Here is a 15,000-nt window from a genome sequence, read left to right on the forward strand (position 1 = left end):
ATTGGCCCACCATTGATTAGAAGATTTAGCTTGTATGAATCGCTATTGGTTTGATACGAATAATGGCAATCGTTTCAGTATGTTAAGGATACAGATGTATCCACAATTCATTTAGAGTTACTTAATAGCCTATTTCTTATACCATATCTCTATCCCGTGAAATTCTCGAGCCGAAAGATGGATGCATATGCTGTGTTTCATTTTGCTAAATGATATCAATTAAATGGTGTATCAATTCCATAAATTGGATATAGCAATAAATAAATCAGCAAAATTCTTTCTAATATTTTAGATAGAAGAAACATTTCTTCTATCTAAAATATTAGAAAGAATGTACTCTTCTATCCAAATCTAATTTGCATCGATAAAATAAATCCAAATTCCAGCAGTAGATGAATAATTGCAAATTTTTGTGTGTACGAGATTAGAATAACTTCAAAATAACTGACATAATTTTTTATTTTTCCTGATCAGAAAAATATATGAAAAAGAAAGGAGGTAGAAAAATTTTGGGATTTATGGTTAAAGAAGAAAAAGAAGAAAACAGGGGTTCTGTTGAATTTCAAGTATTCAGTTTCACCAATAAGATACGGAGACTTGCTTCACATTTGGAATTACACAAAAAAGATTTTTCATCGGAAAGAGGTCTACGAATACTTTTGGGAAAACGTCGACGTTTGCTGGCTTATTTGGCAAAGAAAAATAGAGTACGTTATAAGAAATTAATCAGTCAGTTGAATATTCGGGAGCAGTAATTTAATCGTTCTAATTTTTTTCTTATTTTCTTAGTAGTCTTATAGTAGTCTTAGATTTTGCATTTTGATGAGCCTCGTTTTGAGGAATTCATGGAATAATCCATTTTCATGGAATAATGAATTAAGGATATGAGTCTACCGCTTACAAGAAAAGATCTCATGATAGTCAATATGGGCCCTCAACACCCATCAATGCATGGTGTTCTTCGACTGATCGTTACTCTCGATGGTGAGGATGTTATTGATTGTGAACCCATATTAGGCTATTTACACAGAGGAATGGAAAAAATCGCGGAAAACAGAACTATTATACAATACTTACCTTATGTAACACGGTGGGATTATTTAGCTACTATGTTTACGGAAGCAATAACAGTAAATGCACCAGAATTCTTAGAGAATATTCAAATACCCCAAAGAGCCAGCTATATTAGGGTAATTATGTTAGAGTTGAGCCGTATAGCTTCTCACTTGTTATGGCTTGGGCCTTTTATGGCGGATCTCGGGGCACAGACCCCTTTTTTCTATATTTTTAGAGAGAGAGAATTGATATACGATCTATTTGAAGCTGCTACAGGTATGCGAATGATGCACAATTACTTTCGCATCGGAGGAGTAGCCGCGGATCTACCTTATGGATGGATCGATAAATGTTTAGATTTCTGTGATTATTTTTTACGCGGAATTATTGAATATCAACAACTTATTAAACAGAATCCCATTTTTTAGAGCGAGTTGAGGGAGTAGGTTTTATTAGTGGCGAAGAAGCAGTAAATTGGGGCTTATCAGGACCAATGTTACGAGCTTCTGGAATACAATGGGATCTTCGTAAAGTAGATCTTTATGAGTCTTACAACCAATTTGATTGGAAAGTCCAATGGCAAAAGAAGGGGATTCGTTAGCTCGCTATTTAGTACGAATCAGTGAAATGAGTGAATCCATCAAAATAATTCAACAAGCTATAGAAAAAATTCCTGGAGGCCCTTATGAGAATTTAGAAGTCCGACGCTTTAAGAAAGCAAAGACTTCCGAATGGAATGATTTTGAATATAAATTTCTTGGTAAAAAACCTTCACCCAATTTTGAATTATCAAAGCAAGAGCTTTATGTAAGAGTGGAAGCCCCAAAAGGTGAATTAGGAATTTATCTAGTAGGAGATGATAGTCTTTTCCCCTGGAGATGGAAAATTCGTCCGCCCGGTTTTATTAATTTACAAATTCTTCCTCAGCTAGTTAAAAAAATGAAATTGGCTGATATCATGACGATATTAGGTAGTATAGATATCATTATGGGGGAAGTTGATCGTTGAAATGATAATAGATAGGGTAGAAGTAGAAATTATCAATTCTTTTTCGAAATCAGAATTATTAAAAGAAGTCTATGGACTCATATCGATTCTACCCATTTTGAGCCTCCTTTTGGGAATCACAATAGAGGTACTCGTAATTGTGTGGTTAGAAAGAGAAATATCTGCATCGATACAACAACGTATTGGTCCTGAATATGCTGGCCCCCTAGGACTGCTTCAAGCTATAGCAGATGGGACTAAACTACTTTTTAAAGAAGATATCTTACCATCCCGAGGAGATATTCCTTTATTTAGCATTGGACCCTCTATAGCAGTCATATCAATTTTATTAAGTTTTTTAGTTATCCCTTTGGCATATCATTTTGTTTTAGCCGATCTTAGTATTGGTGTTTTTTTATGGATTGCCATTTCAAGTATTGCTCCTATTGGTCTTCTGATGGCAGGATATAGCTCAAATAATAAATATTCTTTTTCAGGTGGTCTACGAGCTGCTGCTCAATCCATTAGTTATGAAATACCATTAACTTTTTGTGTGCTAGCAATATCTCTACGTGTGATTCGTTAAAATAGGATCCTTTTCCTCTAAAATCCATTAACTATTTATCTTCCTTTTCTTATTCTGTATTCGGGTTGATAATTTAAACTAGATAGCTATATGAGTGAAACAAAACAGCTTAAAAATTTGTAGTAAAAATAAAAAATCTCATTTCCTACGTACAAGAAAAAGTTGAAGTAAACATAAGCAGTATAAACTCTTTATCCCAAGGTTGATTTTTTAAATTAGTCATCATATCTTGAAGCAGGCAAGAATAAAGGATTCGCAATATGGAATTCCATTACTAGAACATTTCTAGTTATTACTATTAATAATAAGAAGAATCCATCAAAAGTTAGTGAAGGGTTAGAAACACTAAAGTACATAAAGGATTAGTAATGGAGAATCTAAGACATTAGAGATTTTTCCCCATAAAAGGAATCATAATAAGGACTTGAAATTTGTGGAAATTATCAAGTAGTACTTTCTTCAGATTCCGATCCAGAGTATATTCCTATTCACTTGTTAAAGAAATGGCTATAAAGAACGAATTAACCCTTTATCCCTTTTTTCTTTTTAAATACCCCCTACCCAGGGAAAGAAGAGTAGGACAAAAGATATGGAGTGCAATCCAAAAAAATTGGAATTATTCCTTCCTCTAATACATATTCATACAGAATTCCTTATAAACTAATGCCTAAATCTTTTCATTTATTAATTTAATTACTATAACAAGTGTTTTATTCCAAGATTAAGTTATTACTGAACAAAGAAAAAAATTTCTTATATTATAAAGGATGAGATCAATTCGGAAGCGCTTTTTTTTATTCTAGCAGACAGAATTCCTTTGGTCTAATTTAGGACTTTTCAATATATTTTATTTTCCCTAATTCTATCTACGCTCCGGAGGCTAATAACGAAACGAAACAGTCTTCTTTTTTCTGATCATAGAGAAGCCGTATGAAGCTAAGGTTTCATGTACGGTTTTGGAATAGCGGTGGGAACTGTGATGTTATCATCGACTATGATTATCTAACAGTTCAAGTACAGTTGATATAGTTGAAGCACAGTCTAAATATGGGTTTTTTGGATGGAATATTTGGCGCCAGCCTATAGGTTTTCTGGTTTTTCTAATTTCTTCTTTGGCAGAATGTGAAAGATTACCCTTTGATTTACCAGAAGCGGAGGAAGAATTAGTAGCAGGTTATCAAACCGAATATTCCGGTATAAAATATGCTTTATTTTATCTTGTTTCTTACCTAAATTTATTAGTTTCCTCTTTATTTGTAACAGTTCTCTACTTAGGTGGGTGGGATTTATCTATTCCCTATATATCCTTTTTTGATTTTTTCAAAATGAATAACGCAGTTGGAATTTTGGAAATAACAATGGGTATCTTTATTACATTAACTAAAGCTTATTTATTTCTCTTCATTTCTATCACAATAAGATGGACTTTACCCAGGATGAGAATGGATCAGTTATTAAATCTTGGATGGAAATTTCTTTTACCTATTTCCTTGGGCAATCTCTTATTAACAACTTCTTTCCAACTTGTTTCACTATAAAGAAAATAATACAATAACAGTAAGAATATTTTCAACACAAAGGCTCTGTCAAACAAGAGAAAGAAACATATCTTTTTCATAGATATAGAATGAATATGTTCCCCATGATAACTGGGTTCATGAGTTATGGTCAACAAACAATACGTGCTACAAGGTACATTGGTCAAAGTTTCATAACTACCTTATCCCACACAAATCGTTTACCTATAACGATTCATTACCCTTATGAAAAATCAATTACACCGGAACGTTTCCGGGGGCGAATCCACTTTGAATTTGATAAATGTATTGCTTGTGAAGTATGTGTTCGGGTATGCCCGATAGATCTACCCCTTGTGGATTGGAGATTTAAAAAGGATATTAAAAGGAAACAGTTGCTTAATTATAGTATTGATTTCGGAGTTTGTATATTTTGTGGCAATTGTGTTGAGTACTGTCCGACAAACTGTTTATCAATGACTGAAGAATATGAACTTTCTACTTATGATCGTCATGAATTGAATTACAATCAAATTGCTTTAAGCCGGTTACCCATCTCCATAATGGAAGATTACACAATTCAAACAATTAGGAATTCGACTGAAAATAAAATAGACGAAGAGAAATCGTCGAATTCAAGAACTATTACTGATTACTAAACTCATATTTTTTTTTGTTATAAAAATATCCTAATCCCTTTTACTTCCTGGAATCCTTTAGTTTTAGTCAGTTCATGAAAAATTTTATACTATTTTAATTTCTTTTTATCCATAATGGATTTACCTGGACCAATACATGAGATTCTTATGCTATTTGGGGGCTTTGTTCTTCTACTAGGAGGTCTAGGAGTAGTATTACTTACCAACCCCATTTATTCTGCCTTTTCGTTGGGATTAGTTCTTGTTTGTATATCCTTATTCTATTTTTTATTAAATTCCTACTTTGTAGCTGTGGCACAACTTCTTATTTATGTGGGAGCCATAAATGTCTTGATCATATTCGCTGTCATGTTCGTAAATGGCTCAGAATGGTCTAAAGATAAGAATTATTGGACTATTGGAGATGGGTTTACTTCAATCGTTTGTATAACTATTGTTTTTTCACTAATGACTACTATCCCAGATACATCATGGTATGGAATTCTTTGGACGACAAGATCAAACCAAATAGTAGAACAGGGTCTCATAAATAATGTTCAACAAATTGGGATTCATTTAGCAACCGATTTTTATCTTCCGTTTGAACTCATTTCCATAATTCTTCTAGTTTCTTTAATAGGTGCAATTACTATGGCTCGGCAATAAGAAAACTTAGAAAGAGTAAAAATTATAAGAATTGCAAATCTAAAATAAATAACTAAAGAATCACAATTTTGATTTAGTAAAAACCATCTACCGCCAACAAATAACTTCTTTCTTTTCTCTTTTGTTGTGTAATTGTTCTATTGTAATTAATTAAATCGGTTCAATTCTTGTCCTCATATTGAAATGAATCGGGATTGATAAGGAGTTAATTAATGATGTTTGAGCTTGTACTTTTTTTGAGTGTCTATTTATTTTCGATTGGTATCTATGGATTGATCACAAGCCGAAACATGGTTAGAGCTCTAATATGTCTTGAACTTATACTTAATTCAATTAATCTAAATCTCGTAACATTTTCTGATCTATTTGATAGTCGCCAATTAAAAGGAGACATTTTCGCAATTTTTGTGATAGCCCTTGCGGCTGCTGAGGCCGCTATTGGACTATCCATTCTTTCTTCTATCCATCGTAATAGGAAATCAACTCGTATCAATCAATCTAATTTATTGAATAATTAGACTATGGAATAATTGGACTTTTTAATTAAGTAGACATACAATCCTCTAAACAAAGGCGCACATATAACAATATGGAATATTAAGATGAATAGAAATCAATACTATACTATACTATAGTATTTTCTTAGTATTATTTGAGAATATAAATTCTCTTTAAGTAGGTTATTGCATAGTATTCTTTTTTAACTTAAAGGAATTTTTGTAATTCATTGATATTGCAATTTAAATATTGCAATAATTTATATTGAAAAGAGGATAGCCAATTTATTGGCTAATTCGAATTCATATGTACAATTAGTATAATTCTGATTGTTGAAGTCAAAAATTCAAGTCTCTTGGCTCTTTTCACGCTTTCTCACAAACGGATTCAAAAATAGTAATCTATTTTTGAAGTTTGGATAAACCATTGCTTCGTCTGGTGTCTACAATACATATTACTCATATAATACTAATTTTATTTTTACCAGATCGAAAATTTTTATGTTGAAAAGAAAAATTTATAGATCCAATGTCACATTCCGTAAAAATTTACGATACATGTATAGGATGCACTCAATGTGTACGAGCTTGTCCAACAGATGTATTAGAAATGATACCCTGGGATGGATGTAAAGCCAAGCAAATAGCTTCTGCCCCGAGAACTGAAGATTGTGTGGGTTGTAAGAGATGCGAATCCGCTTGCCCGACGGATTTTTTAAGTGTACGCGTTTATTTAGGGCCTGAAACAACCCGTAGCATGGCTTTATCTTATTGATACGTTACAAAAAACTTCATTTGAATCGTCTGATTCCTCTTTACCGAAGAAGCCTGTGCTCGAAATAATCGAGCACGGGCTTTTCTGGTCAAAACGTATCTTGTCTTTACCACTTAATCATGAGTTATTTTCCTTGGTTAACAATACTTGTTGTTTTGCCGATATTTGCAGGTTCATTAATTTTCTTTTTACCTCATAGGGGAAACAAAATAGTTAGGTGGTATACTATATCCATTTGTTTATTAGAATTCCTTCTAATGACTTATGCATTCTGCTATCATTTCCAACTGGAGGATCCTTTAATCCAATTAAAGGAGGATTATAAATGGATAGATATCTTCGATTTCCACTGGAGATTGGGAATCGATGGACTTTCATTAGGATCTATTTTATTGACAGGATTTATCACTACTTTAGCTACTTTAGCAGCTTGGCCAGTTACCCGGAATTCGCGATTATTCTATTTCTTGATGCTAGCAATGTATAGTGGTCAAATAGGATTATTTTCTTCGCGAGACCTTTTACTTTTTTTTATCATGTGGGAGTTAGAATTAATTCCTGTTTACTTACTTTTATCCATGTGGGGGGGAAAGAGGCGTCTATATTCAGCTACAAAGTTTATTTTGTATACTGCAGGCGGCTCCATCTTTTTCTTAATCGGAGTTCTGGGTATGGGCTTATATGGTTATGGTTCCAACGAACTGGGATTAGATTTGGAAAGATTAATTAATCAATCATACCCTGCAACCTTGGAAATACTTTTATATTTTGGCTTCCTTATTGCTTATGCTGTCAAATTGCCAATTATACCCCTACATACGTGGTTACCCGATACCCATGGGGAAGCGCATTATAGTACATGTATGCTTTTAGCGGGAATCTTATTAAAGATGGGAGCATATGGATTGATTCGGATCAACATGGAATTGTTACCTCATGCTCATTATCTATTTTCGCCCTGGTTAGTAATAATAGGAGCGATCCAAATAATCTATGCAGCTTCAACTTCTCTTGGTCAACGAAATTTCAAAAAAAGAATAGCCTATTCCTCTATATCTCACATGGGTTTCATAATTATAGGAATTGGTTCCATAACCAACATTGGACTCAATGGAGCTATTTTACAAATATTATCCCATGGATTTATTGGTGCTACACTTTTTTTCTTGGCAGGAACGGCTTCCGATAGAATGCGTCTTGTTTATCTCGAAGAACTGGGAGGAATATCTATCCCAATGCCAAAAATTTTTACTATGTTTAGTAGCTTTTCAATGGCTTCTCTTGCCTTACCAGGAATGAGTGGTTTTGTCGCAGAATTAGTAGTCTTTTTTGGCCTAATTACTAGTCCAAAATTTCTGTTAATGCCAAAAATGCTAATTACTTTTGTAATGGCAATAGGAATGATATTAACTCCTATTTATTTATTATCTATGTTACGCCAGATGTTCTATGGATACAAGCTATTTAATGTTCCAAACGCAAATTTTGTGGATTCTGGACCACGAGAACTCTTTATTTTAATCTGTATCTTTTTACCAGTAATAGGAATTGGTATTTATCCAGATTTTGTTCTCTCCCTATCCATTGACAGGGTGGAGGCTCTCGTATCCAATTATTATCCTAAATAGGTTTTTTACCAGTCCGGTCTATTAATGAGGAAGTCTAATTAGATCTATCTTGAATTTTTGAGAACCCTTTGATAAGGCGTTCAAGGGGTTCTCAAATAAAACATAAAAGAAAACCCTTCATAAAGGGTTTTCTTTTATCTAATCATTTAGATGTTAATATAAACGAACCATAACTATGTAAACCTATTCCTAATAGATTGATACCAAAATAGCAGATCCAAATTATAAGAAATCCTATCGAAGCTACAAGTGCAGAATTCGTACCCTTCCAATTTAGATTTGTTCTACTATGTAAATAAATTGCAAATATGGTCCAAGTAATAAATGCCCAAGTTTCCTTAGGATCCCAATTCCAATAGGATCCCCACGCGTCATTAGCCCATACTGCTCCACAAAGAATACCTATGGTTAAAAGGGTAAATCCTAGGCTAATGACACGATAACTCCAAGAATCTAAACGCTCCGTTAATTGATATTTGTAATAATTTGGGAATGAAGGGACAGAGGTGCTTTTTAAAGAACTTCTTTTTACATAGAAATCACTAAAGAAAAATGTTTTAAGTAAAACATTTTTTTTCTTTTAGAAAAGAAAAAGAAATTATTTCGAAATCTAATGATTAGAATAGCGGCAGATAATAAGGATCCGCACAAAAGAGTTGCATAGCTTAGTAACATCATACTGACATGCATCATTAACCACTGAGATTGGAGAGCGGGTACTAGTATTGTGGATTGATGCATTTCAGTTAAAAGACCCGATGTGGCAAAGCCTTGCGTTAAAATAGTACTTGGCGTAGTTATTGTGCTTAAATCATTTTTAGAGTTCTGTATCTTAGGAATGGTATGAAGAATATACAGAGCCCATGAAAGGAAGATCAACGACTCATATAAATTACTTAATGGAAAATGTCCCGAAGAAGCCCAGCGAGAAACTAGGAATCCTGTTATAGAGAAAAAAGTAACTATCATTCCTTTTTCTGACGAATCACGTAATCCCCCAAGTTCATGAACTAATAAGGTTATCAAATGAATCGTAATCACAATGGAAATGGTTGAGAAGGAGATATGATTTAATATATGTTCTAAAGTTGCAAATAGCATAAGGGGAAGGTCTCATTACAAAATTGTAAATTTCGAATTGAATCCATTTTATAATCTATTATATTCTTTTTCGAGAATGCCGCCACTCGGATTCGAACCGAGATGCTTGAGCACTGCTTCCTAAGAGCAGCGTGTCTACCAATTTCACCATGGCGGCTAACTTCAAATAATAGGTAACTTAAAAGAATAATAGCTATTATCTCGCGAATCGTCGAGATTGGGAAAGTCCATAAAATTTAGGAACATTAGAGTCTTCATTAAAATATACTTCGTTTATGTAGTATCGTTGCGATTTTTTTTTACAATAAACTCTTGCTTTGCCTAATGGAAACACCGCTTGAAAGACTTGGAACTCCTCTTTTATAAGTTGCAATATAGAACTAATTTTTTTTTTTCTAATTAGTTTCTCCCTAAAATTAAATTTTTTCCATTTTATTTTGATTGAACAAAATTTAAAGAATGAAAGTCTTTATGCTCTTATTAATAGGATTTACTAACCTTAAACCAATTATTTTGGAGAAAATAGATGTAAGTGGTAAGTTTTATTGCAAGAAGACTCCACTTTTCCTAATAGAATTCTCATAATAAAATATGAGAATTCTATTAGGAAAAGTTTATTGATCAAGAATACTTAGCACACAGTATACCAAAACTTTTATTCCATATAGCGGATATAGGAGGGGTTTGTTCTAAGAATCTTGTGTTGAGTAATTCGACACATAAAAGTACATTAATTAATTAATTAATTAATCCAAATTATTCATATTAAATAATTGGAATTATTTTTTGATAGGTCAATTCATATTATTCCAAAACCTTATTATTTGTTTGTTTGTTGCCTAGAAAAACCTTTTGGTTTTGGATGCTCATTGCCACTCGAAAATGATTTTGATTTTGCTAAAGAATAAGCCTGTACTATGGAAAAATAAGTCTTTTTCTTCCAAATATTTTTACGAATACGCTTTTTTGACATTGAAGTACGTTTTTTGGAACTGCCATTCAAAAAGGAAATTACTTTTTTCTAGTTGTATGTGAAAGACATCTTTGGTATTTATACTCAGATATTGAAAGATACTGAAATTCTGAATTATTTTTTACTTTGTTTTAATAATATAGAATATATAGAAAGGTTTTCCGTTTAAATCTATTTATATATATTTATATAGTAAAGTATACTCTATATATAGATATATGGTATGGAAGCCTATCCCCTATATAAGACGAGTGGATAAAAAGAAGGGAAAATAAAAATAGTTAATTAAGTTCAGAATAGTATTCCATGTCTCTTAAACAAGGCATTCTAAAACTTAGGTAATTATAGTCATTAGGATTTCAGTTCTATATGAAGTAACGACTATTTGATAATTTATTATAAACATGGGTTTTCTTTTTATTGGAATTCGATTAATCAGTTACAAAACAAGAGAGCTGTTTCATCTTTGTTTTAAAGAAATATCAAAATTAATAGAAAGTAAAAAAATGCAACCTTTTTTTTTATTTTAATAAATATCCTTATTTAGGTAATAACTAGGTAACGAAGTTATTTGATTAACTGTTTTAATTTAATTAATTAAACCCATTCTTCATTTTTGCTTATTCTTTTTATTTATTCCTTCAGAAAGAGATAAGAATTGGTTTGGTGAATCGGAAACAATTTTTTTTTATAGAAAAATTAAAGTAAAAATTGCAATTTCTTTTCTTATGGAACATACATATCAATATGCATGGGTAATCCCTCTTCTCCCACTTCCAGTTATTATGTCAATGGGGTTTGGCCTTTTTTTTATTCCGACAGCAACAAGAAATCTTCGTCGCATATGGGCTTTTCCTAGTGTTTTATTCTTAAGTATAGCTATGGTATTCTCCATTCAACTGTCTATTCAACAAATAAATGGAAGTTCTATCTATCAGTACCTATGGTCTTGGACCGTCAATAATGATTTTTCCTTAGAATTTGGATACTTGATTGACCCACTTACTTCTATTATGTTAATACTAATTACTACTGTAGGAATCCTGGTTCTTATTTATAGTGATGGTTATATGTCTCACGATGAAGGATATTTGAGATTTTTTGTTTATATAAGTTTTTTCACTACTTCTATGTTGGGATTGGTTACTAGCTCCAATTTGATACAAATTTATTTTTTTTGGGAACTCGTGGGAATGTGTTCCTATTTATTGATAGGCTTTTGGTTTACACGACCGATCGCCGCGAGTGCTTGTCAAAAAGCTTTTGTAACTAATCGTGTAGGAGATTTTGGTTTATTATTAGGAATTTTAGGTTTTTTTTGGATAACAGGTAGTTTAGAGTTTAGGGATTTGTTCAAAATAGCTAATAACTGGATTCCTAATAATGGAATTAACTCTTTACTTACTACTTTGTGTGCTTTTTTATTATTCCTTGGTGCAGTTGCGAAATCTGCACAATTCCCTCTTCACGTATGGTTACCAGATGCTATGGAAGGACCCACTCCCATTTCGGCTCTTATACACGCAGCAACTATGGTTGCTGCCGGGATTTTTCTTCTAGCTCGGCTTTTTCCTCTTTTCATATCTCTACCTTTGATAATGACTTTAATTTCTTTAGTAGGTACAATAACACTTTTCTTAGGAGCTACTTTAGCTATTGCTCAAAGAGATATTAAAAGAAGCTTAGCCTATTCTACAATGTCTCAATTGGGTTATATGATGTTAGCTCTAGGTATAGGTTCTTATCAAGCTGCTTTATTTCATTTGATCACTCATGCTTATTCAAAAGCTTTATTGTTCTTGGGATCTGGATCCATTATTCATTCAATGGAACCTCTTGTTGGATATTCACCAGAAAAAAGTCAGAATATGGTTCTTATGGGCGGTTTAAGAAAATACATTCCAATTACAAGAACAACTTTTTTATGGGGTACACTTTCTCTTTGTGGTATTCCACCTCTTGCTTGCTTTTGGTCCAAAGATGAGATTCTTAGTAATAGTTGGTTGTATTCGCCCTTTTTTGGAATAATAGCCTCCTTTACTGCAGGATTAACTGCCTTTTATATGTTTCGGATATATTTACTTACATTTGATGGGTATTTGCGTGTTCATTTTCAAAATTACAGTACCACTAAAGAGGGTTACTTGTATTCAATATCCTTATGGGGAAAAAAGATACCCAAAAGAGTTAATAGGGATTTCATTTTATCAACAACAAAGAATGGAGTTGCTTTTTTTTCACAAAAGAGACCCAAAATGAAAGGTAATACAAGAAATAGAATAGGATACTTTAGTACGTCCTTTGGGGCTAAAAACACTTTTGCTTATCCGCATGAAATGGGGAATACTATGTTATTTCCTCTTCTGATATTACTGCTTTTTACTTTATTCATTGGATTTATAGGAATCTCTTTTGATAATGGAGCAATGGATAATGGAATAGCGGAGTTAACCCTATTATCAAAGTGGTTAACTCCCTCAATAAACTTGACTCAAGAAAGTTCTAATTCTTCTATAAATTCATATGAATTTCTTACTAATGCTATTTCTTCTGTAAGTCTAGCCATCTTTGGTTTATTCATAGCATATATCTTATATGGATCCCCTTATTCTTTTTTTCAGAATTTGGATTTAATAAATTCCTTTTACAAGGAAAGTCCGAAAAAATACTTTTTCTTTTTAGATCAAGTAAAAAAAAAGATATACAGTTGGTCATATAATCGCGGTTATATGGATATTTTTTATACTAGGGTCTTTACTCTCGGTATAAGAAGATTAACCGAACTAACGGAGTTTTTCGATAAGGGTATCATTGATGGAATTACCAATGGAGTGGGTCTTGTTAGTTTTTGTATAGGAGAAGAAATTAAATATGTAGGAGGAGGGCGAATCTCGTCTTATTTATTCTTTTTTTTATGTTATGTATCCGTTTTTTTATTCTTTTTTATTTCTTAACTTAAGCTATTTACGAGTATCTTGTCTAAATAACTATCTTATCCCTTCCCCCTTCCTACCCTCTTCTACCATCTTTCTATCTACTTCCTCTACTCTACCTACTGTTTTCCGCGATTTTTTCCATTCCTCTGTGTAAATAGCCTAATATGGGTTCACAATCAATAACATCCTCACCATCGAGAGTAACGATCAGTCGAAGAACACCATGCATTGATGGGTGTTGAGGGCCCATATTGACTATCATGAGATCTTTTCTTGTAAGCGGTAGACTCATATCCTTAATTCATTATTCCATGAAAATGGATTATTCCATGAATTCCTCAAAACGAGGCTCATCAAAATGCAAAATCTAAGACTACTATAAGACTACTAAGAAAATAAGAAAAAAATTAGAACGATTAAATTACTGCTCCCGAATATTCAACTGACTGATTAATTTCTTATAACGTACTCTATTTTTCTTTGCCAAATAAGCCAGCAAACGTCGACGTTTTCCCAAAAGTATTCGTAGACCTCTTTCCGATGAAAAATCTTTTTTGTGTAATTCCAAATGTGAAGCAAGTCTCCGTATCTTATTGGTGAAACTGAATACTTGAAATTCAACAGAACCCCTGTTTTCTTCTTTTTCTTCTTTAACCATAAATCCCAAAATTTTTCTACCTCCTTTCTTTTTCATATATTTTTCTGATCAGGAAAAATAAAAAATTATGTCAGTTATTTTGAAGTTATTCTAATCTCGTACACACAAAAATTTGCAATTATTCATCTACTGCTGGAATTTGGATTTATTTTATCGATGCAAATTAGATTTGGATAGAAGAGTACATTCTTTCTAATATTTTAGATAGAAGAAATGTTTCTTCTATCTAAAATATTAGAAAGAATTTTGCTGATTTATTTATTGCTATATCCAATTTATGGAATTGATACACCATTTAATTGATATCATTTAGCAAAATGAAACACAGCATATGCATCCATCTTTCGGCTCGAGAATTTCACGGGATAGAGATATGGTATAAGAAATAGGCTATTAAGTAACTCTAAATGAATTGTGGATACATCTGTATCCTTAACATACTGAAACGATTGCCATTATTCGTATCAAACCAATAGCGATTCATACAAGCTAAATCTTCTAATCAATGGTGGGCCAATAATGAATTTTTTTGCATATGTATTAAGACGCTCGGCCTGATTTCGAAATTGTCCAGAGTTTTATATGTTGTTTTCATTGCAAAATGATGGGTCTCCTTCCGTAACTTTCCAATTACGAGTACGAGAATTGAAAGACATGAAAATTCTCAATTCTCTACGGCGTCTAGGAGATAGATAGAATATTTTCAGGAACAAGAAAATAAGAAGAATCTTTCTCTCTATTCACTACCATTCCGCGTCTTCGACTTCTATTAGTTTCTTTTCTTATTTAATGCAATAGCTATAGTTTGATATAAGAATCCATTTCTCAAAGTAATGGAAACCATTCTCTTATAGGAAATGGTTCGAAAATCCCTATTCCACCTTTTAGGTATCGTGAAAAGTGATACCTGTGAAGATCGTGCATTTCAGTCAAATTCGGATCCGTTTTTTGAGTCCATGATATAAATTGGGTGGATCCTCCA

The 15,000-nt window shown here is 32.5% G+C and overlaps 1 protein-coding gene and 1 non-coding gene across 2 annotated transcripts; one reads left to right on the forward strand and one right to left on the reverse strand.

Annotated features, from left to right (window-relative positions):
* The first annotated feature begins 6,185 nt into the window (after positions 1–6,185).
* LOC127321851 (NAD(P)H-quinone oxidoreductase chain 4, chloroplastic) lies at positions 6,186–7,596 on the forward strand. The gene is given in 2 exon segments (XM_071824836.1): positions 6,186–7,310; positions 7,313–7,596. Coding segments are annotated over 2 exon segments (609 nt in total). The 5' UTR covers positions 6,186–6,841; the 3' UTR covers positions 7,453–7,596.
* A 1,932-nt stretch (positions 7,597–9,528) lies between these two features.
* TRNAL-UAG (transfer RNA leucine (anticodon UAG)) lies at positions 9,529–9,608 on the reverse strand. Its single transcript has one exon. It is a non-coding gene; the product is annotated as a tRNA-Leu (tRNA).
* Between the last annotated feature and the right edge of the window lie 5,392 nt (positions 9,609–15,000).

Source organism: Lolium perenne, unplaced genomic scaffold (genome assembly GCF_019359855.2).
Source record: "Lolium perenne isolate Kyuss_39 unplaced genomic scaffold, Kyuss_2.0 unplaced48, whole genome shotgun sequence".
NCBI classification, from domain to species: Eukaryota; Viridiplantae; Streptophyta; class Magnoliopsida; order Poales; family Poaceae; genus Lolium; species Lolium perenne.